A 23,799-nucleotide genomic window follows, 5' to 3' on the forward strand; every position below is an offset into this window, starting at 1 on the left:
TATACACACACACATATATATACATATATGTGTATATCTGTATACATATAGATATACATATATGTATGTATATCTATATGTATATATATGTATGTATATCTATATGTATTATATATATATATATATATATATATATATATATATATATATATATATATATATATATATATATATATATACATATATATATATATATACATGTATATATATATATATATATATATATATATATAGAGAGAGAGAGAGAGAGAGAGAGAGAGAGAGAGAGAGAGAGAGATGTATACATATATATGGAAAAACAGATATCCTGTAAATGGGAAGGGGAGGAGCTACACTGATCATGTGATCTGGTTACATGAGAACAGGGAGGGAACACTGAAACAGAAAGTTGTCAGTAAGTTCAGTCTCCATTTTACGTGGACTGAGCAGAAAGAGGAAAACAGAGACAAGAGGCACGGTGAGTGTTTAAACATTTCATTACGTCACTGTCAAAGTCTCTGAGTCACTTCTCATCCTGTGGTCTGCTGGGTAAAGAAACCTCATCTGTCTGTCTGTGGTCTGTGGTCAGGAACTGACATTAACCTGCTGTAACCCAAGAAAACAAAAGCAGACTTAAAGAAAACTGACCAGGTGGAAATGCTGGTTTTACAACACTGCATACCTTTTGTGAGTGAGAGAAAGACAACTTGTATGTTACTTGTTTCAGTCATGGATTTTTCAGTCTTGTGTTCTTAACTCAGTCTGTTACTGTACAAAGCAGCCAAATATGATGTCATGATTATGTTGTTTTTGTCATTTTCAACAGCAGCACATGCAATCACTAACCAAATCCCCAATTCTGCATCAGCACTTTACAAAAGCATTCCAGTAACTAGTACTTTATGAAGGCACCTTTTATTTTATTTTTTTATTTTTTTGCCTTTATTTGGAAAGGGACAGCTGAAGATATGACAGGAAGGGGAATAGAGAAAGAGGGAGTGACACGCAGCAAGTGGGTCACAGGCAGGACTGAAGCAGCTGCAGACCAACAGCCTCAGTATATGACTGAGCTACAGGAAGGCACCTTTTTAATCTTATTTTGTACTGTTAATATCTAACATTCACAGATGTGTGTAATGTTTTTATGGGATGGTGGTTAAGTGTTATTTGTTGTGTGTTGGATTTTGAATCTTGAATCTTGTTTTACTCCTCAGAGCGGATTCAGACCAGAAGATGAGAGAACATGCGGAGGAGTTATGGGGCAAAAAAAAGCCTCCAGGATGGTGCGAAGATGAACCTTCAGTCCTCACAAATGAACCTGAATCCTCAAACACAATGTAAGGATGTTTTAACTGTAAACTGACCTGATGAAAATAGTGCACCGAGGATAAAGACAAACTGTTCTACTGACAGGTTTATATTCATTATACAGAACTATTAGTGGAGAGCAGACTTGTGTAATATCCATATTTCCATACCTTCCTGGCATTTATACAGTATTATGACAGTATTTGTACAAAATGGCTCAACTGCACCATATTCCACTGTCCACTGTCATCACTTTCTCCACAGCTGGGAAACAACACATGCACACACAGGAGCTCCACTTTGGTCTTGAGAAGATGCAGCCTCACTGACAAACTCAAACCAAAACTGTAAATTCACAGCTCCATAAACGCTGCTCAACTTTCCCTCTGCTCAGCAGGCATTTACTCTAACCCTTTCACCATAGACCGTACTTAGTCTGTGACGCCTGCTAAAGTTACACACTCACAACTAAATGCTACTCCAACCAATCAGTAGTCTGCAGTGTTTGTTACCTTTATCATCGGGACTGAATCCAAAATACATCTACATTTCATCTTTCTAACTAATTAGCCCTGTAACTTCAGATGCCATTTTTCTTGTTCTTATGAGAGCTATGTTTGTCAGCTGCACTGACGCTCAGACTGACCCCTCATGGCATAAAGTACACACTACAACAGAGCATCTCCCTGTCAGTTTAATAGAAAGGAACATCTGTGGTATTGAAAATCATACCGTTGGGATTTCTTAACACCCTGGTATATGATAATGCCTTATACTGCCCAAGCCTAGTGGAGATACGGTTTCAAATTAAGATGCATCTTAGTCTGAGTTTTATAGCCACAAACTTCTGATGATGTTTCTGTAGCCAAGCACCTGAACCTCCATTTCAGAATTTACACTTGGAGAAAATATTCATTCGTTTCATTCATTCGTTTTTGCCCTCATGTTGAAATCTCTGTAGAGATTTGCAACAAATCAAAATCTGTGAAATTCATTCTCTCATATTTGACCAGTTTGATCTCGAATCTGTTCATGTCATAACTGTGCAACATGGTTAAAAACAGCATTTGTAGAAGAGCTTTGCTCCACTTGATTCTGTGTGTTAACATTATGAGTTTGCTCTTAAAATATGATCAACATTTAGGCTCAGGGGTCGACTTATTAATGATTCAGGACATGCAGATGAAAGCTTTGAATCATTACTGTTCTTTGTAACTGTCTTGAGTTTCTCAGTTTTGTGCAAATTTTGATATTTTTCAACAACTATCAACAAATCATTTTAGTTATAAAGAAATGTCTTCACCAGTTGTGGACCTCAGTGCTGCAGACGGTGCCTCACCCCGTACGGTTTACAAGACTCCTCCTGTCCCCAGTGTCGAGGTAAGATCCAGAACAAGACCGAGGCTGTAGACAGCAGGTCAGACCAGAACTATAAAAGTAAGAATGTTTATCTGTCTGTTGATGTCATCATGTCTGAAAACATAACTAACTCAGTATAAATATCTGCTCTGTTGTTTGTCCTGTGTTAAAAATCCTAACCCAAAATAAATTATTTGTATTGAATATGTTTGATTTTATTATAGTGCTTAGAGCTGGAACGATATACTTATCACCCTATCTGACATTATCATGATTAGAGGTGTGTAGAGTAGCCAAGAACTGTAGTCAAATAAAAGTACTGTTACTTTGCAAGTACTCAAATAGAAGTAAAAATAGTCATCAAGATAACTATGTGAGTAAGAGTACAAAAGGACCCAAAAGTATTTTGGTAGAGTAACTTGAGCAGCAAGAAAAAGACAAAATAACAGGGAACCTTTATCATGAGAGCTTGGGTAAGTTGTAGACCTGATCATTTCTCAATGAGCTGCATAGGTCTGATGACACGTGTTGTCAAAAATATTGAGTTTTCAATACATACCAGTTCTGAGTATTTGAAACACTTCCAATACTCATTTTCCACAGTATTAATACACCTGTAAAAGTTGCACTTTTTTGCTCTCTTTGCTCCAACAGTGACAGAGAAGATGTTGTGGGTGGGCTGTGGGAGGGAGGGAGGGTGGAGCGTTGGAAAGCCAGCGTTAACTTAAAGCACTTAAGGACTGTAAAATAAGATGAGCAACCTCTACGATGTGACTACTAAACTTCAATTGTTGCATTAACCACTAGTGCTATATCACACTAAAACCTCCCTCGAATCAAAGGCGTGTCTGTAGCCAAACTGATTGGATCAACATGTGTTTTTGCTGGGGACCAGAGAGAAACCAGCTCAGTCTGTCTGTTTTCAGCTTTCAGTACTTTTGTAACTTGGACTTGATTTCCATGCTCCTCTTTGTACTCTCAAATATCAGGTTTATTTTACTAAATTTAGTGTTTGCTTTAGTCATATCAGAGCTTTAGCCATTTACTGCTGATATCAAACATCTGCTGCTGCTCTTTCAAATTAATTTGAGCAAACTAGTGGGAGGGTTTTATTCTGACATAGCTAAAGAATATGTAGTATACTTTTGAGTTTTGCAGCCTGCACAACAAGACATGAACATATTCTGCATTATTTGAGTGGTGAATCCATTTTAAATATTGCACAGAGGAAGGAACAGTTATGGTGCAGTCACACACATGCAAATTCACATCTTTGAATTTTCTTTTATGTGGAGTTCAGCTCTAGTAAACTTTGACCAGCTAAGTCACAGCCTCACTCAATGAGCGGAGGCATGTGTGCATCCTTTGCCTCAGCAGGCAATGGCCACTCCCCTGCATTCATGCATGTGTGACTGGGTCATTTCTGATGTTTCCTCAAAACTGGACCTTAACTTTTAATACTTAATATTGTCTTATATTGATTTTTCTTTGAATTCATACTTTTGCAGTGAATGATGGTCTGCAGGAGGTTTTAGATGAACATAAGATCAGTCTGAAGACGAGATGTGAACATGTGACTGAAGGAACTGATGGAACAGGAAGTGAAACCCTCCTCAACAGGGTCTACACTGAGCTCTACATCACAGAGGGACAGAGTGAAGAGGTTAATACCCAACATGAGGTGAGACAGCTGGAGACAACGTCCAAGAAGAAGACCCTCCATGAGACTCCAATCAAGTGCCAGGACATCTTTAAAGTCTTACCTGACCAACAGAGACACATCAGAGTCGTTCTGACCAACGGCATCGCTGGTGTTGGAAAAACCTTCTCAGTGCAGAAGTTCACTCTGGACTGGGCAGAGGGTTTGGAAAACCAAGATGTCAGTCTGCTGATTCTGCTTTCGTTCAGGGAGCTGAACTTGATCAAAGATGAGCAGTACAGTCTTCTGAGTCTGCTCCATGTTTTCCATCCAACATTACAGAAGGTCACAGCAGAGAAGCTGGCTGTCTGTAAACTTGTGTTCATCTTTGACGGCCTGGATGAAAGCAGACTTTCACTGGATTTCAACAACAGTCAGGTTGTGTCTGATGTCACACAGAAGTCATCAGTCAACGTGCTGCTGACAAACCTCATCAAGGGGAATCTGCTTCCCTCAGCTCTCATCTGGATAACTTCCAGACCTGCAGCAGCCAATCAGATCCCTCCTTCATGTGTTGACAGGGTAACAGAAGTACAAGGCTTCACTGATGACCAGAAGGAGGAGTACTTCAGGAGGAGGTTCAGTGATGAAGATCTGTCCAGCAGAATCATCTCACACATCAAGACATCCAGGAGCCTCCACATCATGTGTCTGATCCCAGTCTTCTGCTGGATCACTGCTACAGTTCTGGAGGACATGTTGACTACAGAGCAGAGAGGAGAGCTGCCCAAGACCCTGACTGACCTGTACTCACACTTCCTGCTGGTTCAGACAAAGAGGAAGAAGAACAAGTACCATGAGGGACATGAGACGAGTCCACAGGAGCTGATGGAGGCTGACAGGGAAGTTCTTCTGAAGCTGGGGAGGCTGGCGTTTGAACATCTGGAGGAAGGAAACATCATGTTCTACCAAGAAGACCTGGAGCGATGTGGTCTGGATGTCACAGAGGCCTCGGTGTACTCAGGAGTTTGTACAGAGATCTTCAAAAGAGAGAGTGTGATCTTCCAGAAAACAGTCTACTGCTTTGTTCATCTGAGCGTTCAGGAGTTTCTGGCTGCAGTCTACATGTTCCACTGTTACACCAACAGGAACACACAGGTACTGGAGGACTTCCTGGGGGAAGATGTCAGTGACTTGCAACTGGATGTCTTTCTGAGCAGAGCCATGGAGAAATCCCTTGACAGTAAAAATGGTCACCTGGACCTGTTTGTCCGCTTCCTTCATGGCCTCTCTCTGGAGTCCAACCAGAGACTCTTAGGAGGCCTGCTGGGTCAGACAGACAACAGTCCAGAAATCATCCAGAGAGTCATCAAAAACCTGAAGGAGATGAACAGTGATGAAATCTCTCCTGACAGAAGCATCAACATCTTCCACTGTCTGATGGAGATGAACGACCGCTCAGTACATCAGGAGATCCAAGAGTTCCTGAAGTTAGACAACAGATCAAATTACCTCTCAGTGTTTGACTGCTCAGCTCTGTCCTACATGCTGCAGATGTCAGAGGAGGTTCTGGAGGAGTTTGACCTGAGGAAGTACAACACATCAAAGGAGGGACGACGGAGACTGATTCCAGCTGTGAGGAACTGCAGAAAGGCTCAGTAAGTCCAGATGTGATTGACATTATGAATCAGTGTAAATAAGTAGTTTAGATCTTGAAATACAAACACAAAAATATCACTGATCACTTTGGAACAATGTGAAAACTAACTAGTTTGACACATTATTCCAAAGTGGCCAGACTTTTTGCACTTGCAGCAATGTTTTCGTGTTGCAGGTTACGCTTCAAAGTTGCACATCCTCCTACGCCTTGAACAAATTTTTCACGAGTCACTTGTAATGCTCCTTTAATTTGCTGATTGCTTTTTACTTTAGCATGTCTCTACTCAAACAGTTTCAAATGCTTGAATTTGCATGTAGCTGCACTTATCTCACTTTAGTAGTAGTAATAGTTCCACTAGTAGTTTTTGTGACACCCCACAATCAACCATTCCTATTACTATGCAATCTCTTGGCTGTTTATCCTGAGTCACTCCAAAATCACAATGTTCTGCCACTTCCTGTAGCTGTATTACAAACACCTCCACATTCTACAGCATCTGTTGGAACATTCACACTCATGTATAGTGTTCTGCTCGGGCGCAAAATGTTAAACAAACTCTTTAACTAGTTTCCTGCATCAGTCGTGGTTGTTCTCTTCTGGGAATGTGAAGGTGCTAAATATCAATTTTGCCTCTTGGCCGATAGCATACCAGAAAATATGAACTTGAACTTCACCATCTTTCTGGTTGAGTTTATTATTGAATAGAGCAACTCAGTGTCTGAAGCAAACAAGTGGTTATGTTGATGACGTTGCACAGTGTGTAACTGCTTTGTCCGTTTTCTTCTTGTCTGCATTGCTTTCCACTTTTTCATTGATTGTTTTGTTTATTTTGTTTACACCTTTCTTCATAAAGTCTGACATGAAATATCAGACCACACAGTCAGGCAAAGTAAAAATGTGTGTCCAGTTATAAAAGCTCTCATGTGCAGTGCCTTCTTAAATGAAGAGAATTTTTTTGTCAGTCTGTCCTCTTTGATGATAAAATATTTGGTAATCTTTATGTCATCACAGACTTTCTTGCTGTCGAATCTCAGAGACTCATTGTGAAGTTTTGGCCTCATCTCTTAAGTCCAACCCCTCCCATCTGAGAGAGTTGGACCTGAATAACAACAAACTGCAGGATTCAGGAATGAAGCGTCTGTCTGCTGGATTTGAGAGTCCAAACTGTAGACTGGAGACTCTAACGTAAGTTCACTGACTGTAGCTTATGTTGGTTTTTAGTACAAAATCAATTCAAATACTTGATCCAGACCATCCCATTGACAATTGATGGACATCAGTATGGTGTGCATCTCCATTCAACAACCACATGATGGTGCTGCAGGCTTAACCCAAAAGCACTGCATCCATGACTTTTTCCATCCAGACCACTGCGTGGTTCCACATCATATCGACTCAAATGCATATGAAATTGGACTATCAGTGCCAAAATATGTATGTCATGCTCTCTTTAATGACAGATACCCACTAAGCTATCAATTATAGTAACTCATGGAATAAATTAAGTAATGGAACTTTTTTCTTTTTTTTTTTTTAGTTCAACATGCACCAATAACACACTTAATTTTAGGGAAAAACTCACTGAGTAGAACACACTAATGTTCAGCTACATATTTAAAATATTAACACATATGATTGGATTATAAATTCATTTTTATCATATATTCACATTCAATCACGACCTTTATTTTTATTCAGATTGAGGAATTGCTGGTTGTCAGAGATCAGCTGTGCTTCTCTGGTCTCAGCTCTGAAGTCCAACCCCTCCCATCTCAGACACTTGGACCTGAGCTACAACAACCTGAAGGATTCAGGAGTGAAACTACTGTGTGATTTTCTGAAGAGTCCACATTGTAAACTGAAGACTCTGAGGTCAGTTCACTGACTCTGTTTCACTGTTGCATTTGCAAGATGTTTAATTAACAGTTTAACTTAATTTAAGATAATACATGACTTAGATCCATGAAGTTGTACATTGCATTTTGTTCATATTTCTTGTACTAAATTAGTCCTTGGCAGTTAGACCCCAGGCTACAAGACTTATGTTGATCCACAATAACACATTTATTAATAAGTCATTTAGCTCATTTCAGAGAAAGATCATTGATTAGGAAATACTAATGTTGAGCTACATATTTAAAACCTAAACACATCTGATTGGATTATAAATCACCCATTCTTGAGAACTGGAACATATAATGTCCTACCAAAAAAAACGCATTATGAAAAATTACTACTATTACGATATCATTCCAATTTTTTGGTGAAAATGTATTCTTTAAGGATTTATATATGAGATACATCATTTATAAAATGTTTTGGTTTGCTTTAAGATTTTTGTTTTCTAAACTTGGACTGTCCAGAACTGAAAACACCCTTATCCCAGACACAGTTCACATAAACGACAATTAAAAATGTGTTAAAAGGCTTAATATAAAACTAACAAAAATAAGTGTCAACTCTGTCAGATTTTTCACCAAAACATGATTTAATGAGACATAAATTGGGGTAGGTGTACCGCAGGGACTCCTGTCTCACCTCCTGGTTTTTAAAAAAAGGTGAGAATACTGCTCAAGCTTTTGTTATAAATGAATGCATAGTGCACCTAGTGTCTGTTCTTTGTGTTGTAAATCACATTATGTGTCTGTCGTCACAAAGACAAATTACATGATCAAGAGAAATTGTTAATGGACATCATTAAAATGGTATTTATTTCTTGAATGAAAATATAACAAATGTTTTCATTGTACAGCAAATTAAATAATCCTCTATTTAATGCAACAAAAAAGATTAAACATTTTTTACATGTTTTATAATACTATAATGTTTTGTGTGTTTGACGGGGTTGACAAAATTCAAGCTCTCAGCTGCAAAAAATGTTATTTAGTAGAAACTTGAATCACTACGAGGTTGGCCCATTACAAAGTTTAATAGGCAAGAGTTTGATCTTTTAGAATATATAATCTCAGCATAATGGAAGAGTAAAAATCAAATTTCCCTTAAAATGCAGCATTGTCCCAATTTTCAAGAATGATGTGTATTTTTATCTACTCTTTATTTAGGTTATTTGGCTGCAGTTTGTCAGAGATCAGCTGTTCTTCTCTGGCACCAGCTCTGAAGTCCAACCCCTCCCATCTGACAGATCTGGACCTGAGTGGAAATGACCTGCAGGATTCTGGAGTGAAGCTGCTGTGTGGATTTCTGGAGAGTCCACACTGTAGACTGAGGACTCTGAGGTCAGACCACCATTTCTCACTTCTGTGCTGAGATTAATATGATGTGAAAGTTGTGATGACACTAAACTGCTGATAAAAGGCTGATATTAAATTGATCCACACTGAGTATCTTAATGTTAAAGTCTGTTTTCTTCTTCAGTGGTTTAGTCCATGGAGTGTTGCACAGAAATGTTGAGCTACAAATCTAGAAACATACTTAGCTTGTGATGCCCACCAGGTCATGATTTCCAGAAAGAGACATTGCTGTTGAGTTTTTCAGATGTATGTTTTTTGGCGCTTTGAGCAACACAAGCTGAGTCCCATCTGGTTCCATTACAATGAAGAGAAGGCAGACAAACATCTCTGCAGCAGATATCTCCAAAACTCTACAACCCACACCAAATATTTAGATGGATAAATTACACCAAGTAAGAGGGAACATCTGTATTCACATTTGTCCAAATTCCAACCTGACATATTTGTCATCTTTGAAGCTTTCCTTACAACTTACCAAGTATACAAAACAAAGACAGCATAAGTCACTTAGTTGTAAAATAACTGCAAGGTGGGATTTGTTGAAATTAAAGTGACAAGGACACCAAAGGAAATTCTGATTGTATGTGAACAGGTCTGTACACATTTTTATTTTATTACATTATTGGAGATACATGTTCGCATGCAGCAGCCTTGAGGATGTGCAATGTGCGGTTGTTGCCTGAAATATACATAAAAGATACTAAATATTTCATAAGTACCATTAGTGAATACAGTTTATTTTTAAGGTCTGATTTGACCCAAAAATCCAGCATACCTGACACAAAATGACAACTGCAAATTCATGTTTCAGTGTCTGGATTACTGTTGTTTCTGTCAGTTGCAGGGATCTGTTTGCTTCTCTTTTCTTCAGCTTTTGGCAAAAGATCACTCTGTCTTGCTGAATCTGTTTGTTCAGTCACATAACAGCTCTTGAACATTTTAGATGTGTTTTTGTTTTTGTGCGATTCAAGCTGAAAGCTAACTCTGCCTCCCAGTCGTCTTTTTGACACTCTTTCTTTGTTCAGTTAAATGTCTATATTCTATTTTTTATTTAGATTGAAGGGCTGTGGTTTATCAGGGCCCAGCTGTTCTTCTCTGGTCTCAGCTCTGAAGTCCAACCCCTCCCATCTGAGAAAGCTGGAGCTGAGTCTCAACTACAACCTCCAGGATTCGGGAGTGAAGCTGCTGTGTGATTTTGTGGAGAGTCCAGACTGTAGACTGGAGACTCTGAGGTCAGTTCACTGGCTCTCTGATACTGTTGTACATCTAATATGACATAAACCAACATAATCTAACATAAACAATTAGACCTGATTTATGTTCATACATAACTGATGTGTCTTAAGTTGTTTCTTAAAGAAAGTGTAGAAAATGTCCACTGTTGCTGTTGAAAATATTGCTGTTTATTTCAGGGTTAAATCAGCAGCATGTTATTAATCAGTGTTGACATGAATAGGTGTGTGAATGTTATGCTGACATTTGGATGATGTGTGTAGAAGTTTGACATTATGATGATCCACAATAAAACAATAACAAAGTCACTCTGCTCAGTTTAGAGAAAACCTTATTTATTAGGACAAAATAATGTTGAGCTGCACATTAAAAATCTGACCACATCTGATTGGATTATAAATAGATTTTTATCTTCACAATTTATTCTTTATTCAGATTGAGTTGGTGCAATTTGACAGAGATCAGCTGTTCTTCTCTGGCCTCAGCTCTGAAGTCCAACCCCTCCCATCTGAGAGAGCTGGACCTGAATGACAACAACAAGCTGCAGGACTCAGGAGTGAAGCGTCTGTGTGATTTTCTGGAGAGTCCAGACTGTAGACTGGAGACTCTGAGGTCAGTATAGGTTCAGACTCAGTCTGTGCTGGTTCAGCAGTATTGCACTAGAGACAGGGAAATTAATAAATGACTCTCTCCCTCCAGTATGTGAGCACCTCAACAAACCAGCAGGAGTCTTTAGTCCAGCAACAGTGATGAGAACCATCACAGCCAGTTATACAGTTTCCTCTACTGGTAGTCAACTGCCCAGAGGTATCTTAGTGCAGTGAATCAGTGATATTTCCCATTTAATGCAATTCAACCTTTTTTTTCTGATTTATGGGACTTTATAGGAGAGTGACACTATTGATGAGTTAATTCCTCTGCTGGAAGTGTTGGCAGTCTGTTGTTGTCTGTACTGAAATATTATGCAACAAGAATGAAGAAGCGAACAAACTAAAAAAAAAAAACTGGTTTGTGTTCAACTTACAGGATTGATGGCAAGTTGATCACAGCTGACAAACCCAAGACATGTGAGTATTGAAACAAAATCCTCCCACTCATCAAACTGCTGTACGTTAAAAGCTGATCTTAAAATGATTTTAAAATTAGCATGTGCTCGATGCACACATGTTACATTGTTGTCAATGTCACATTTTATTAGAGCTGTAAAATCACATCTATATGGAAAATAGTCAAGAGCTTCATTTAAGTTTTCATTATTGTTCTTTGTCTTTCAAAGATGACACTGATGTCAAACTGGATGTGAAAAAAACTCTTCCTGATGATGAAAAGAAGGTAAGAAAGGAGCAGAGTGAAGTCCTCCAGTATATGACATGACTTTACTTTCCCCTTTACTGAGGTTCCATTACTGACAAAATATATTTAATATATTACAAATGAAAACAGAAATCACACCTAAATCATTGTCATGAAAATTGTCATCATATACAGTTTCAGCTCTTTTTGACGTGAAGTGACACAATCAAACAAAAACATAATTACTCAAAGCAACAACTGACCAAAAGTGTTACTGCAAGAGTTGAAGTTAAAGTTTGTGATCTCCCATCCATCATTACAGACACGGCACCAATTATTTTACTTTAGCATGATTAGCAGCCGACGCTGTAAGACACTAATACATTTACAAAATCTACAGTAACAAGCCGTCAGTTCAAGAGTTTGGGTTGGATGATGTGGTCAGTTTGTCTGTAGGTCTGTCGATGTTTCTAGAAGAGATCCCAGGCTGTGGCCGGTGATGAAATGCTGCGTAGTTTTAGGACACCAGAACACCAACACGAGTTTGCTGATTGGTCAGTGTCCTGTTATCATTTTGTAAAATAAAGTTTTTCAATACTTCCTACAGATATTTAATAAACAGCCCAAATAATCAGAACAAGCCTTGTTTGTTCATTCTCAGACAGTCTTACACTTGCATTGTGTCAAAAAGTCTCAGGCAGTTCCTTTTTTTTCATACCTTCATACCTTCCTAATATTTTACCGGGGCACATGGTACATGAGCTTTTGTTGCCTTTATTCTGTGTGTTTTATTCCAGGATGTTTGTCTTGCGTTGTATTAATAACATAACTAAAGATTTTAAAATCTTTAGCTTTTAAAAACTTTTTTTACTCTGAGCATCTGAGCCTTCTTCACTGACAGTACCAGGATCAGTCCAGACTGCAGTCCCTGCAGATTTTGTTGGGACATTTATTGTGACCCATTGTCTTTGTAAATTTGTCAGTCTGTGTAGACAGTGCGGCTCTAACTATATCCCCTTCTTAATTCCAGGATCCATTATCCTTCTTACCTGAACAGACGACTGAATCTTCATACAGGTAATCATAAAATAAAAGAAACACTCTAAAATGCTTTTGCAACTTCTTTGGTGGTTGATCAAGTTGTGATTTTGAGCAAACAAATAACTTGCCTGTGGTGTGCTAATCAAAGCTGAACACCGTCAGTGTGGTGGTTTGGTTCTGGACCCTCATTTCTAAACACCAACGTAACTGTTAGCAGTGGACACACACTTCAGCTGTTTCTGGCACTTTACCTTCAGCTCACAGTTCAGTTCAGTTTTTCCATTTGTTACACTTCAGCAGGTGATTTAAGTTCTTGCAAGGCTAAAATCCCAAACTGAAAATGCTCTCAGTGATTAAACTTCACCTGGTTTAAACTACTTTTATCTGTTACACTCGGGGCTGGACTGGCTGTTCCTGTGCATTGCTGCAACTGTCATGTGATGTTTTACACTGAAACAACACTTACAGGCCAGTAATAATTCAGTCCTTCTGTCTCCTACAGGTTCAGGTGTCCTCGTCCAGGTGTGTTCCAGTGTGCTTTGACTGGACTGGTGTTTGTTATGACTCAGGAGGCGGAGCTGCTCTACGGGACTGTCCAATGGGATGAGAGTTTACTCCAGTCAGCTGGAAAGACGCCTGCAGGGCTGCTGTTTGATGTCTGGTGTTCAGAGGAAGCTGCTGTCTGTCAGCTGCACCTGCCACACTGTGAAACACAGGATGGTAAACATGTCTTCATTGTTAAACAGTTCATATATAGCTGCATTCAAATTCATAATGCAAACCACTAAATACAAACATTCAGACAGATCACATGGGAGGTAGATAATGATACATTTATGAATAAATGGCAAATGGTGGAGTTAATGATAATGATTCATTTTAACTTTGAACTCGAGAGGTAAGAAGTGAATTAGAGACCAACTAGTCAGCTCTTTTCTTTCCCAGCGTTGCGTGTTGACGGCCTGCTGTCTGTCGTCCACATCACTGACGATGGAATGAGCATCTTGGAGCCGCTGCAGATTACAGACACTCATGTGGTTGTGAAGGTCCCTCACCTCTCGGTCTTCGGCCTGGTCTGGGATTATGTTCAAAGGTTTCTCAACCTCTCGCTGCCAATAATTGGCCAAGTTCTGCTGTTCCTCAGGCCTCCAGACAGAAGTTGTCAAGTACTTGATGTATTTCTGCTGCCAGACAACATCCCTCTAGAGAAGGTAAAGCTGTCCTATGCATTTATCATACCCTAAACTCATACTTTAACTCAAAGCTGTTTCCACCTTCCCTTGTGAGGAGACTGTTTCCATCGATGATGCTTTATACATTTGAAGTGGAGAGACGATGTGCCACAACCACACGTACGCACCAATACACACAGAGGCAAACTCATTTAATCTTTTTGAAGATGATTAGATTACAGAGTCAGATTCTTCATAACCTGTGTGCCGTTCTGGAGCCTCAGGTTAGAGGCTTTATGTCTGTTAAATTGTTTTCATGAGACCCTGACTGGTCACACTATGATTTTTATTTATATATCTGTTCTCTATTGTGTTTTAGGAATTTTATCCAGAATAATTTATTCTATGTATTTAATTATGTCTGTATTTTTGATTGTGATTCTCATCTGTAAATCATTTGAGCAACATTTGTTGTTTTTAAAGCTGCTCTATAAATGAACAATAACTTGAATATCTGAGCATAAATTTTACAATAAAATGTCCTTTTGCTGAAGGTTGCCGACCAACAAGAAGGTGCCAGACACATCAGGATCTCCTCTGACTGTGATCTCAACGTTAATCAGAGTTACAGTGTCCACTGTGAACCAGGGGGCTTCACAATACAGCCTGCGGTGAGTCCAGTCACTTCTACACTGGTTATAAATCACAGTACCAGGTAAACAGTTTTGTAACGTGTTTGAAAATGATGCACTGCTTCTCATTTTTCAGCGTGCACCATTTCGCTCAAAGTATGGACCAAATTTCCATCCAACGTTTGAAGTTTTTCTGACTATGAACCCAGAAAACGTGACTTTGATGGTCCAGGACCAAGAGAGGAGAGAAGTCTGGAGACGTGTGGTGAATCTGCCAGGTAAAGACTCCACCCTCACTCCACCTGTCCTACAGTGAGCTCGCCAAGGAAAATATCAATTCACTGTGTTGGTATGGTGATAAAGTAAAAAAACATCTTTTCCCTGTTTATCTTCCAGATTTAAGAAGGGAACCTCTACAGGACAGCGTCCCAGCAGAGAGGAAGCTGCGCTCAGTTCGGACAGAATTTGTAAAACGAGTGTCTCAATCTGTTCTGAACCAAATTCTGGATAAACTCCTTGAGCATGATGTTATAAATGATGAAGAAAAGGAGTCAGTCAAAGCAAAAACTGGACCAGAAAGAGCACGAGATGTGATTGACAAGGTGCTAAATAAAGGATCTGAAGCCAGCTCAGTCCTGATTGCTGCTCTACGAGAGAACGATCCACACATTTCCAGAGTGCTGAACTTAAGCTGAAGGAAAATCAAGAAACTGTGGAGTCTGGAGACGAATCTCTGGATGTTCTGATCAACGGAGTCTCTGTAAACACTGATTTATGACTTCTGCTGTCTTCTTCTCTCATCAGCTGGACATGATCTCTGTCAGAGTGATGATGATGAAGGAGTTTGTGTTGAGAGGATCAGCTGTGTCCTGAAGATCCAGAGAGGCTGAAGCAGCAGCAGTTTGTGTGTGGACAGACTCTGACTGGGCCTGACTGACTGTCAGTGCTGCAGTCTGAACACCATCATCCCTGTGTGTTCCTCTGGATCATGTCCTTCTCCGTCTCTGCAGACACACTGAGACTCCTCCAATAATGACTTCTGCTCCTCACTCACCTGCTCCACCTGGACATGAGTCGACTTTCAGGCTGTGGTTTTTCTCTCTTTTTGTCTCATTCACAGCTGAATGTGTCTGTAATGATGCAGTGAATGAACTGACTGCTTTTTATTTTGTGCACTTTTGTGATGTTGCCTGTTTGAGTCTGAGTTTGTTCCACATGTAAAGTAACATAAAGCCTTATTCTGCTGCAAAAGAATGAATGTTGTGTTATGATTTTATTTTAGATCCATTTAAGATCGTGCAAACTACGGAGCCTGTCACGTTTACTGATGACATTTTGTGCCTCGAGGGATGATGGTCTGATCCCCTGTAGAGAAGTGGCATTTTCACAAGCTCACTTATTTCCAGTGTTAAGAAACAAATGTAACCACACACTTTATAAATTCAGAGCAACTTAACTGCCTTGTTAACTCGTGGTAAAACACACTTCATTCAAACTGAACAGAAACAAAATCAAACTGATCAAACCGTCTTTGTTCGTCTTTCTAATGTTCAATAATCACCAACTCTGCTTTGACTGAAAATAAACCTGATGTTAAAATATTCTGGCTCCTCGTTGCCTCTTCTTCTTGTTCCACGCCATATTTCACCTTTCTTCTGTTCCCACCTAAGTTAACTGAACCTCACCTTTTCTCTTCTTCTCTCATCTTGTTAAATCGTTCTCATATCGTGACGTCTGTTATGTTGTTTTTGTCTTTTTAAAGTTATTTTCATCGTCTTTATGTGGCTTTTGTCTTTTCACATCATCTTTGTTTTTGTTGTTTCTTTCTTTCGTGTCATTTTCATATTCTTATGTGTTTCACTATTGTTTTCCTTGTTTCTGTCTTTGACATCGTTGTTGTCTTGTTATGTCCTGTCGCATCTTTTTCATCTTGTTTTGTATTCTTACATAGTTTTGGTTGTTTCTGTCTTGTTACGTCTCAGTACATTGTTCTCGTCTCGTCCCGTCTGTCCTGTCTGATGTCCTCTGATGGATCGTCTTTTCTGTGTCTTATTGTTTCGTCCATTCAGGTTGAAATCAGTCTTGATGTCTGAAGGCGACGCACAATGATGCAAAATAACAATAATCAATAATTCACCTCAGAGTCATTCAAACTAAAGAGAAAATGTGAGGAGGAGAAAGTTCAGATGTCAGAAAAACTAATAAAGCAAAGTACAGATACCTGAAAATTCTACTGAAGTACAGTAATGAAGTATTTGTACTTAGTTACTCCTCACCTCTGTACATACAAACACAGTATAGGAGCTCTGTATCCTTTCACCGTCTCTGTGTCTCTATAGAAGCGTGGCATGTGCAATATCATTGACCCTGCAAAGCTCAGGCCAAGCACATTCTATTGAGTCAACGCGCACACACACACACACACACACACACACACACACACACACACACACAGCAGAATCAGCAGACACATCAGGATGAAGGGAAACCGTCGAGGCAGCAGAAACCTTTAAAGCCTTGTCTTTTGTCCGTCCAGCCGGGTCCTCGCCCCTCGCTCGCCCCCCTGCCGTATATATTGGGGTGTCCAACTTTTTCTCTGTTACACTGTGTGTGTGGTTGTGGGCCAGGTTGGACAACATCCAGTGGGCAAAATGTCGCAGTACTCTGGAAAGGTGAGTGACACAGCAGCTGTGAAGACAGTCTGAGATGTTTGGTTGGTGGATCATCTGAGGACTGAAAGTGTTACGACTTTAGTTTGTAGATCAACAAAACTGTGCTAAACTGTGTTTTAAAGCTTTAATGTCTGGTGTTGTTCTGTACGTCTCACCTGCGTTTAAACTGCTTGATTTTTGAATGGAGTTTGGTGTGATGGACTTCCTGTACTGACTGAAGCAGCAGCTGTCATTCAACACAAAAACTACTGATAATAATCCTGCTTGTTTGTTCTGTAACAGACAAACCAGCATCATTTAAAGTCCTGCTCTGATCTCAAAGTCTCGTGGGTCATTACACTGTTCCTTCGCCTTGTTCTGCTGTAGCTGCTAATTTAGAACGTAACTTCCTGCAGAACACAGATTTAGATTTGCTGTTTTGCTGATTTGAGTTAAATCTTAAATCTTCGTTGTGGTTCCCAGCTGAACCAGTGAATCCAGCAGAGTTTTAGACGTTAACTTTTAAATTTGGGGATTTTGATTCTGTGATTTAGCGCCAGTGACTTCATCTGGAAAAAGAAAACAACGACCACAGGAGGTCTTCCAGGATAACTTGCTAACTGAATAACTATGACACCTGAAAGTCTTCTCTCGGCTGCAGTCAAGTGTACTTCAGGGCGTGGTCAGTACAGTGTGACATCACAGCTGGGTGTGGTTACAGGTGCAGCAGAGAGGACAGAACAGGTGTAATGTATTTTATGGAGAAAGTCAAAAGTTTATCTTGAATGTGTTGCATCCTTGATGTTCTGCCTGTTTATTCATGTTATTCCTGCCGTTCACTCGAGTTAAATTAATCTAAATCTGAAACTCAAGCCTTGATAGACTGAGTTTTATTTTCTTTCAAATTGAAGCTAATTTGTTGAAGTGTAAACTCTCAAAGACGCAAAAAAAAAACTTCAGATATGTGTTGAACTGTCGCTGCCTGACGCAAACTGTAGAAGTTTCATTTAAAACGTGTCTTTGTTGAACGTGAAGGTGAATTCTTGTGTATTTCTTGATTCTCTCCTCCAGATTACCTTCTACGAGGGGAAATGTTTCACCGGCAGGAAGCTGGAGGTCAGAGGAGACTGTGATAACTTCCAGGACCGTGGCTTCATGAACAGGTGAAACAGTTTGACTCAGGTCTTCTCCTACTGCAGCGTGGATGTTTGTGGAGAATTCATGATAATTAAATAATAATTTTATGACAAACTGGTTCCTTCCAACAATCATTTTCTAAGGAATTTTATGGAGGTGATTTTTTTTCCATCACCAACAGTTTATTCACAGACAAAAGCTTTTAGAAAATCTCTTTAACTGCGGTTGTTTCTTCTTCCTCCTGATTGATTTGTTACGCCACTGTTTTAATCTCTGATGATTCATCGTGGTCACTTTTTCATTTTTATTACAGTCAGTCTGAGGATTCATGCTGTGTGTGTTTTCAGGGTGAACTCCATCCGTGTGGAGAGCGGCGCCTGGATCTGCTTCGACCACCCCGACTTCAAGGGTCAGCAGTACATCCTGGAACACGGAGAGTACCCAGAATTCCAGAGGTGGAACTCCCACAACGACCACATGGGATCCTGCAAGCCCATCCGCATGGTAAACACCTCCGGCTGGTTCATTTAACCAACAGATCGCTTCATGATCGGCTCCAGTTTTCAAAAGTGAAACGTTTCTAAAATCAGTGCAGGTTCACCGTGAAGTCAGACTCTGCAGATTTAAGCAGAACATGATGGAAACTAAAGCGACTGATCAGAGATTTTTCAGACTGATTTTAGAAGGAAAAACTCACCGATTACTGTTTTAGTGGCTGATAAAGTGAATTTTTGAGCTAGAATTTAGAAAATAGACCTTTTCTATGTGGATTTTGCACCAATCAAAGATACTCAGAAAGTTGTTTTCTTAAACAAATAACTTCATTATGGAATATTATACATTTTATTTAACATATTAAATCATTTAACATAGATATACCACAAAGAATAAATTCAATAAACAGCTAAATGAGTATCAATAGCTGAATATTTAAATACTGTCAGTTAATCAGCAGCTTCTCTGTATATTTACAGCTGCAGGTTCCTCTTGTTCTCATAAACGTTCCTCGTTGTTCATATCAGTAAACATTTACACCTGAACGATGTATCTGTGACAGACGTACATCGAGGCGATCTGTCAGCCAACAACGTCATAAAACTACAACACTGTAGAAAAAAAAAAAAACAGCTCAGAATTTCAAGGAAACTTACTGCAAAAGATTTTTGACTTTTGAGCCCAAATCAAAGTTGTTATAAAAGTTTTAGAAACTTATAATCTTCAGTTGAGATAATTTACTTTTCTTCTTTAGATGAACTTGAATCTTTTTGAAATCCAAAATAATTGTTTTGTTTTTATAAACTGGCCACAGTGAGCCGTGAGGTTTGTCATTATTTAACAGCGAGAAGTGGACAGTCCTCAGCGGCATCCTCAGGTGGCGGTGACTGCTTCCTGTGCAGATGGCCAAATGCCACCACTTCCTGTGTCTGCTTCAAATTAAAAGCCCTTGTTTCAAATTCTGACTCTTCAGAGGCCAAAAAAAGTTCACACCCCCAACTTCTAAATGATTAACAACAACTGGGGAGACAACTGATAAAAACTGGACTAAAGCAGAAGTTTAGTCAAATAAGAATCAACATCTTATCATCAGCAAACTCATGTTTGTTTACTTCTTGTACATAAATCATATTCATTTAAATTTGATTTATTCTGTTTCTCGTCCACGTCCCCCGTTCCTGAAGTTTCATTTGTCCATGAGCTGATGAGCCGCTGCAGTATTTACCATGTGATTCAATGATTTAACCTTTTACTGTGAGAAGATTTCGCTCCTTTACGACCCCAGAATCAGGAAATCAAACTTTAATGACATTTTGAACTTTTGTAATGTTTGATAAAACATCTTTCTTTGGTACTTTAAGAGTTTTTTTTATGCAACAGAATTGATGCATCATCAGCTACAGCTCGTTAGACACAGTAACAAAGAAACATGGAGGCAAAGCTCAGTTTTCATTCAATCCAATAAATCTTTATTGTCCTGTAAGAGTTTTGACCTCGGACATGATGGGACAGAAAGAACCGTCTCCATGTGTGATGTCTGTCTCTTTGTGTCCCTGTCAGCATGGAGAGCACTACCGCATCGAGCTGTTCGAGGCCTGTAACTTCTCCGGTCAGTGTGTGGAGATCTGCGACGACTGTCCCTTCCTGCAGAGCCGCGGTTTCTCCAAGAACTGCATCAACTCCGTCAAGGTCTACGGAGACGGAGCGTGAGTTTAACACATTTAATGACCATCAACTCATCATTTTCATAAGACTTCAAGCAAAAGTGCTGTGTTTCTTCATCAAGGAGGACAGTTAACTGAGTATTTGTGTTTCCGTCTCCATCTTCAGCTGGGTGATGTACGAGGAGCCAAACTTCCGCGGCCGCATGTACATCGTGGAGCGTGGAGACTACTGCAGCCATAACGAGTGGCAGGCCCAGAACCCCAACATCCAGTCCATCCGCAGGATCGTCAACTACTTCTAAACAGCCTGACCCCCGACCCCCCCACCCCCACAAACCCCGCCCCCTCCAGTGACTTGTACCAGCGCTGTAATCATGTACAATAAATAAACAGACTAAGATAAGAAAACAGGTTTTTTTATCAAACACGTTGTGTGTGTGTCGTTTTGTGCAGCTACAGTTCACTGAACATCCAACAGAAAACCAATCAGACAGGTGTCCAGAACAATGAGGAACAAAACGTGGTTGTCCCAGAGGAGACACACGTCCTCTCAGTCTTCACTGCAGTACAAGTACAGATACTCGAGTAAAAGTAGAAGTACTGATTCAACTTGTTTACTGCAGTAAAAGTGAAAAAGTTCAGGATCTGAAATGTATAAAAGTAAAAAGTCGTCCTCTGAAGGACATTTCTACTGACTGTCTCTGTGTGAAGACAACTGAACTTTTTCTCTGTGACGTCCTCTTATGACTTTTTTTAATGTTTTCATATTGTTACGTCTGGTTCCATCTTTAACATATAATGATGTCCCTCAGTTTGTGGAGCTCAAAGACAAAAACACATTTGAAAAACTCAACAGCAGCGTGTCTTTACAGAAATCATCAGCTGATTACTGAAGATAATCCACAGATGGTTTTGTGAGCAGCTTCATGTAGGAGCTACTTTCTTTCTGTGAGAAAGATCGTCACTCTTTAATAAAGTAATTAAAGCTGTTCTATAAATGCAGTAGAGGGAAACTATCTCCCTCTGAGATGTTGTGGAGAACCAGAAAGTGAAAATAAAATAAAAATAGACAAAATGATAAACACAACTGTCCATATTGTTCAGGATGGTTCATCACAAATAAGATTTCAGACAAATAAAACGAACAAAACAAACCTTCATTTCCTTTATTGGCTCCATCAACATGAGACAAACAGCAGGAACTCAACATGAACATCAAAACTCATTTAAATTAAAGTTGTCGAACCGCTGCGACGTCACAAACATAAAACTTACTGCTGTCAGAACAACAATGAAAAACACAAATCATTTCAGAGTCGCAGCTCTTTAAAACACAACTAGTTCCTTTGGTTTGTTCCAAAAACTGTCATCAGACGTAACCAAATGATTTAAATTAGAAAACAATATTTATTCATTTAGAGGGAAAATGAATCTCTGAAGAGCCTGAAGGATTTTATGATAAATGAACCTTTAGTGCCTCAAATTAAAACATCTGACGTGATGAAGAAGAAAAAAAAACTGCTCGAAAACTTTTTCTCTCAGCTGACAAATAAAGTGTTTGATGAAGAGTAGTGTGAGTTTGTGTGTGTGTGTGTGTGTGTGTGTGTGTGTGTGTGTGTGTGTGTGTGTGTGTGTGTGTGTGTGTGTGTCTGTGTTTGATGTCTCGGCTTTGGCACTTTACTGTGAAATAACTGCAGAAAAAAACACTTATATTGCTTTAAATGATACACAGAGAAGTAAAGCACTCTGACTGACTCTGTGTGTGTGTGTGTGTGTGTGTGTCACACGGTGTGTGTGTGTGTGTGTGTGTGTGTGTCACACGGTGTGTGTGTGTGTGTGTGTGTCACACGGTGTGTGTGTGTGTGTGTGTGTGTGTGTGTGTGTGTGTCACACGGTGTGTGTGTGTGTGTGTGTGTGTGTGTCACACGGTGTGTGTGTGTGTGTGTGTGTATGTGTGTGTGTGTGTCACACGGTGTGTGTGTGTGTGTGTGTGTGTGTGTCACACGGTGTGTGTGGGCCCTCGGTTCAGGTAACTCTTCATGGTGGCGATGAGCTCGCTCTCCTCCTCCAGCGTCAGGTCCAGGTAATCCTCCTCGTGACGAGAGATGTCCTCCAACACCTCGTTCACCAACTCGTTGTCCGCTGAAATAAAATTCATCATTATTATTATTAATCTCATTAATTAATCCTGCAAATTAATTATCCAAAACCCCAAAATAACACAAACTATAGACCAACAACCCCTTTGTTCTGTGAGCTAAAATCACTGATTTTCTGAATGGAGTTTGGTTGGTCTGGAGAAAGTGATATTCTGTGTGACCAACCTACCTGTGGAGCTGGAGGAGGTGCTGGGCTCCTCAGAGGAGGGGGACGGGGAGGGGGAGGAGGAGGAGGTGGAGGGCGGGGACGCAGACAGGAGCTCTGGGGACAGGACGCCCTGGTTGTCCAGCAGCAGCTGAGTGGCTGATTGGACGTCTCCACCCGTCAGTCTGAGAGCAGCTTCAGACACGTCCCGCTCAAAGCCCAGATACAGCAGCTGCAGGAAGAGGAGACAGGAGGAGGAGACAGGAGGAGGAGACAAGAGGAGGAGACAGGAAGAGGAGACAGGAGGAGGAGACAGGAGGAACAGACAGGAGGAGGAGACAGGAGGAACAGACAGGAGGAGGAGACAGGAGGAGGAGACAAGAGGAGGAGACAGGAGGAGGAGACAGGAGGAGGAGACAGGAGGAGGAGACAGGAAGAGGAGACAGGAAGAGGAGACAGGAGGAAGAGACAAGAGGAGGAGACAAGAGGAGGAGACAGAGGGTAAATTTAAAAAGAGGTCACACAGCTCCACCTGCAGGTAAAATCAGTTTCAGGTATAAACAGGTGTGTGAACGGTTCTTCTAGACTTCAGTTTCTGTCTGATGATGAAAATGTGAAGCGGATAATAAAGTTTGTACTGCAGACAAAAGAAGAAGAAGAAGAAGAAGAAGAAGAAGAAGAAGAAGAAGAAGAAGAAGATTTCCTTCCTAAAGAAAATCTTAGTCATGGACAGACTGAATGAGGAAGTTTTTATGACCTGGATTAAAATGGAAGACGTGGACTCTGTACCTGCTCCAGCTTCTCTGGACTCGCTCCCTCTGTGTTGTTGTTGGTGGCCAGAGCGGCTTGACTGTCCAACAGGATCTGAAGACGACACACAGCAGGACACGTTAACACAACGTCCTCAAGACGACAACTGAAACCCCTGCTGAGGAAGACCAGGACACGCGGTCAAAAGCTCCAGAAACAGAGACAGACAGA

The 23,799-nt window shown here is 40.1% G+C and overlaps 5 protein-coding genes across 6 annotated transcripts in view; 4 read left to right on the forward strand and 1 right to left on the reverse strand.

The window, feature by feature from the left end:
• The first annotated feature begins 370 nt into the window (after window positions 1-370).
• LOC146307922 (protein NLRC3-like) lies at window positions 371-5,947 on the forward strand. Of its 2 annotated transcripts, XR_014772711.1 has the most exons (3): window positions 371-457; window positions 1,194-1,316; window positions 2,594-2,718. XR_014772711.1 is itself a non-coding variant. In XM_084747350.1 (2 exons), exons 1-2 carry the CDS (start codon window positions 1,271-1,273, stop codon window positions 5,945-5,947), a joined length of 1,839 nt encoding a protein of 612 aa, XP_084603476.1. In that variant the 5' UTR covers window positions 1,227-1,270. The 2 variants fall into 2 exon arrangements, 1 of the variants encoding a protein (XP_084603476.1); XM_084747350.1 differs by lacking the exons at window positions 371-457; window positions 2,594-2,718 and adding an exon at window positions 4,155-5,947 and having other exon boundaries at window positions 1,227-1,316.
• Window positions 5,948-7,074: 1,127 nt separating this feature from the next.
• LOC146307923 (NACHT, LRR and PYD domains-containing protein 12-like) lies at window positions 7,075-11,486 on the forward strand. The gene is made up of 4 exons (XM_084710423.1): window positions 7,075-7,130; window positions 7,722-7,817; window positions 8,975-9,181; window positions 10,865-11,486. The coding sequence occupies exons 1-4, from the start codon at window positions 7,075-7,077 to the stop codon at window positions 11,049-11,051; spliced, it is 546 nt and encodes a 181-aa protein (XP_084566549.1). The 3' UTR covers window positions 11,052-11,486.
• Window positions 11,487-13,254: 1,768 nt separating this feature from the next.
• Window positions 13,255-16,036, forward strand: LOC146307924 (caspase recruitment domain-containing protein 8-like). Its single transcript, XM_084747383.1, has 5 exons — window positions 13,255-13,483; window positions 13,709-13,974; window positions 14,490-14,606; window positions 14,704-14,845; window positions 14,964-16,036. The coding sequence occupies exons 1-5, from the start codon at window positions 13,324-13,326 to the stop codon at window positions 15,260-15,262; spliced, it is 984 nt and encodes a 327-aa protein (XP_084603509.1). The 5' UTR covers window positions 13,255-13,323; the 3' UTR covers window positions 15,263-16,036.
• A 1,091-nt stretch (window positions 16,037-17,127) lies between these two features.
• On the forward strand, window positions 17,128-20,939 carry crygn2 (crystallin, gamma N2). Its single transcript, XM_084747382.1, has 5 exons — window positions 17,128-17,239; window positions 18,290-18,381; window positions 18,703-18,859; window positions 20,411-20,556; window positions 20,681-20,939. The coding sequence occupies exons 1-5, from the start codon at window positions 17,219-17,221 to the stop codon at window positions 20,814-20,816; spliced, it is 552 nt and encodes a 183-aa protein (XP_084603508.1). The 5' UTR covers window positions 17,128-17,218; the 3' UTR covers window positions 20,817-20,939.
• A 1,509-nt stretch (window positions 20,940-22,448) lies between these two features.
• The window catches only part of nub1 (negative regulator of ubiquitin-like proteins 1), an 8,877-nt gene continuing 7,526 nt past the window's right edge, over window positions 22,449-23,799 (reverse strand). Inside the window, exons 13-15 of the mRNA XM_084747351.1 lie at window positions 23,608-23,682; window positions 22,843-23,050; window positions 22,449-22,656 (exon numbers count right to left, since the gene is read on the reverse strand). Coding sequence (XP_084603477.1) covers window positions 22,514-22,656; window positions 22,843-23,050; window positions 23,608-23,682 — 426 coding nt within the window. The 3' untranslated portion in view covers window positions 22,449-22,513. The remainder of the gene's footprint in view (window positions 22,657-22,842; window positions 23,051-23,607; window positions 23,683-23,799) is intronic.

This window comes from Lutjanus erythropterus, chromosome 21 (genome assembly GCF_056507025.1).
Source record: "Lutjanus erythropterus isolate fLutEry1 chromosome 21, fLutEry1.hap2, whole genome shotgun sequence".
In the NCBI taxonomy this organism is placed as follows: Eukaryota; Metazoa; Chordata; class Actinopteri; order Lutjaniformes; family Lutjanidae; genus Lutjanus; species Lutjanus erythropterus.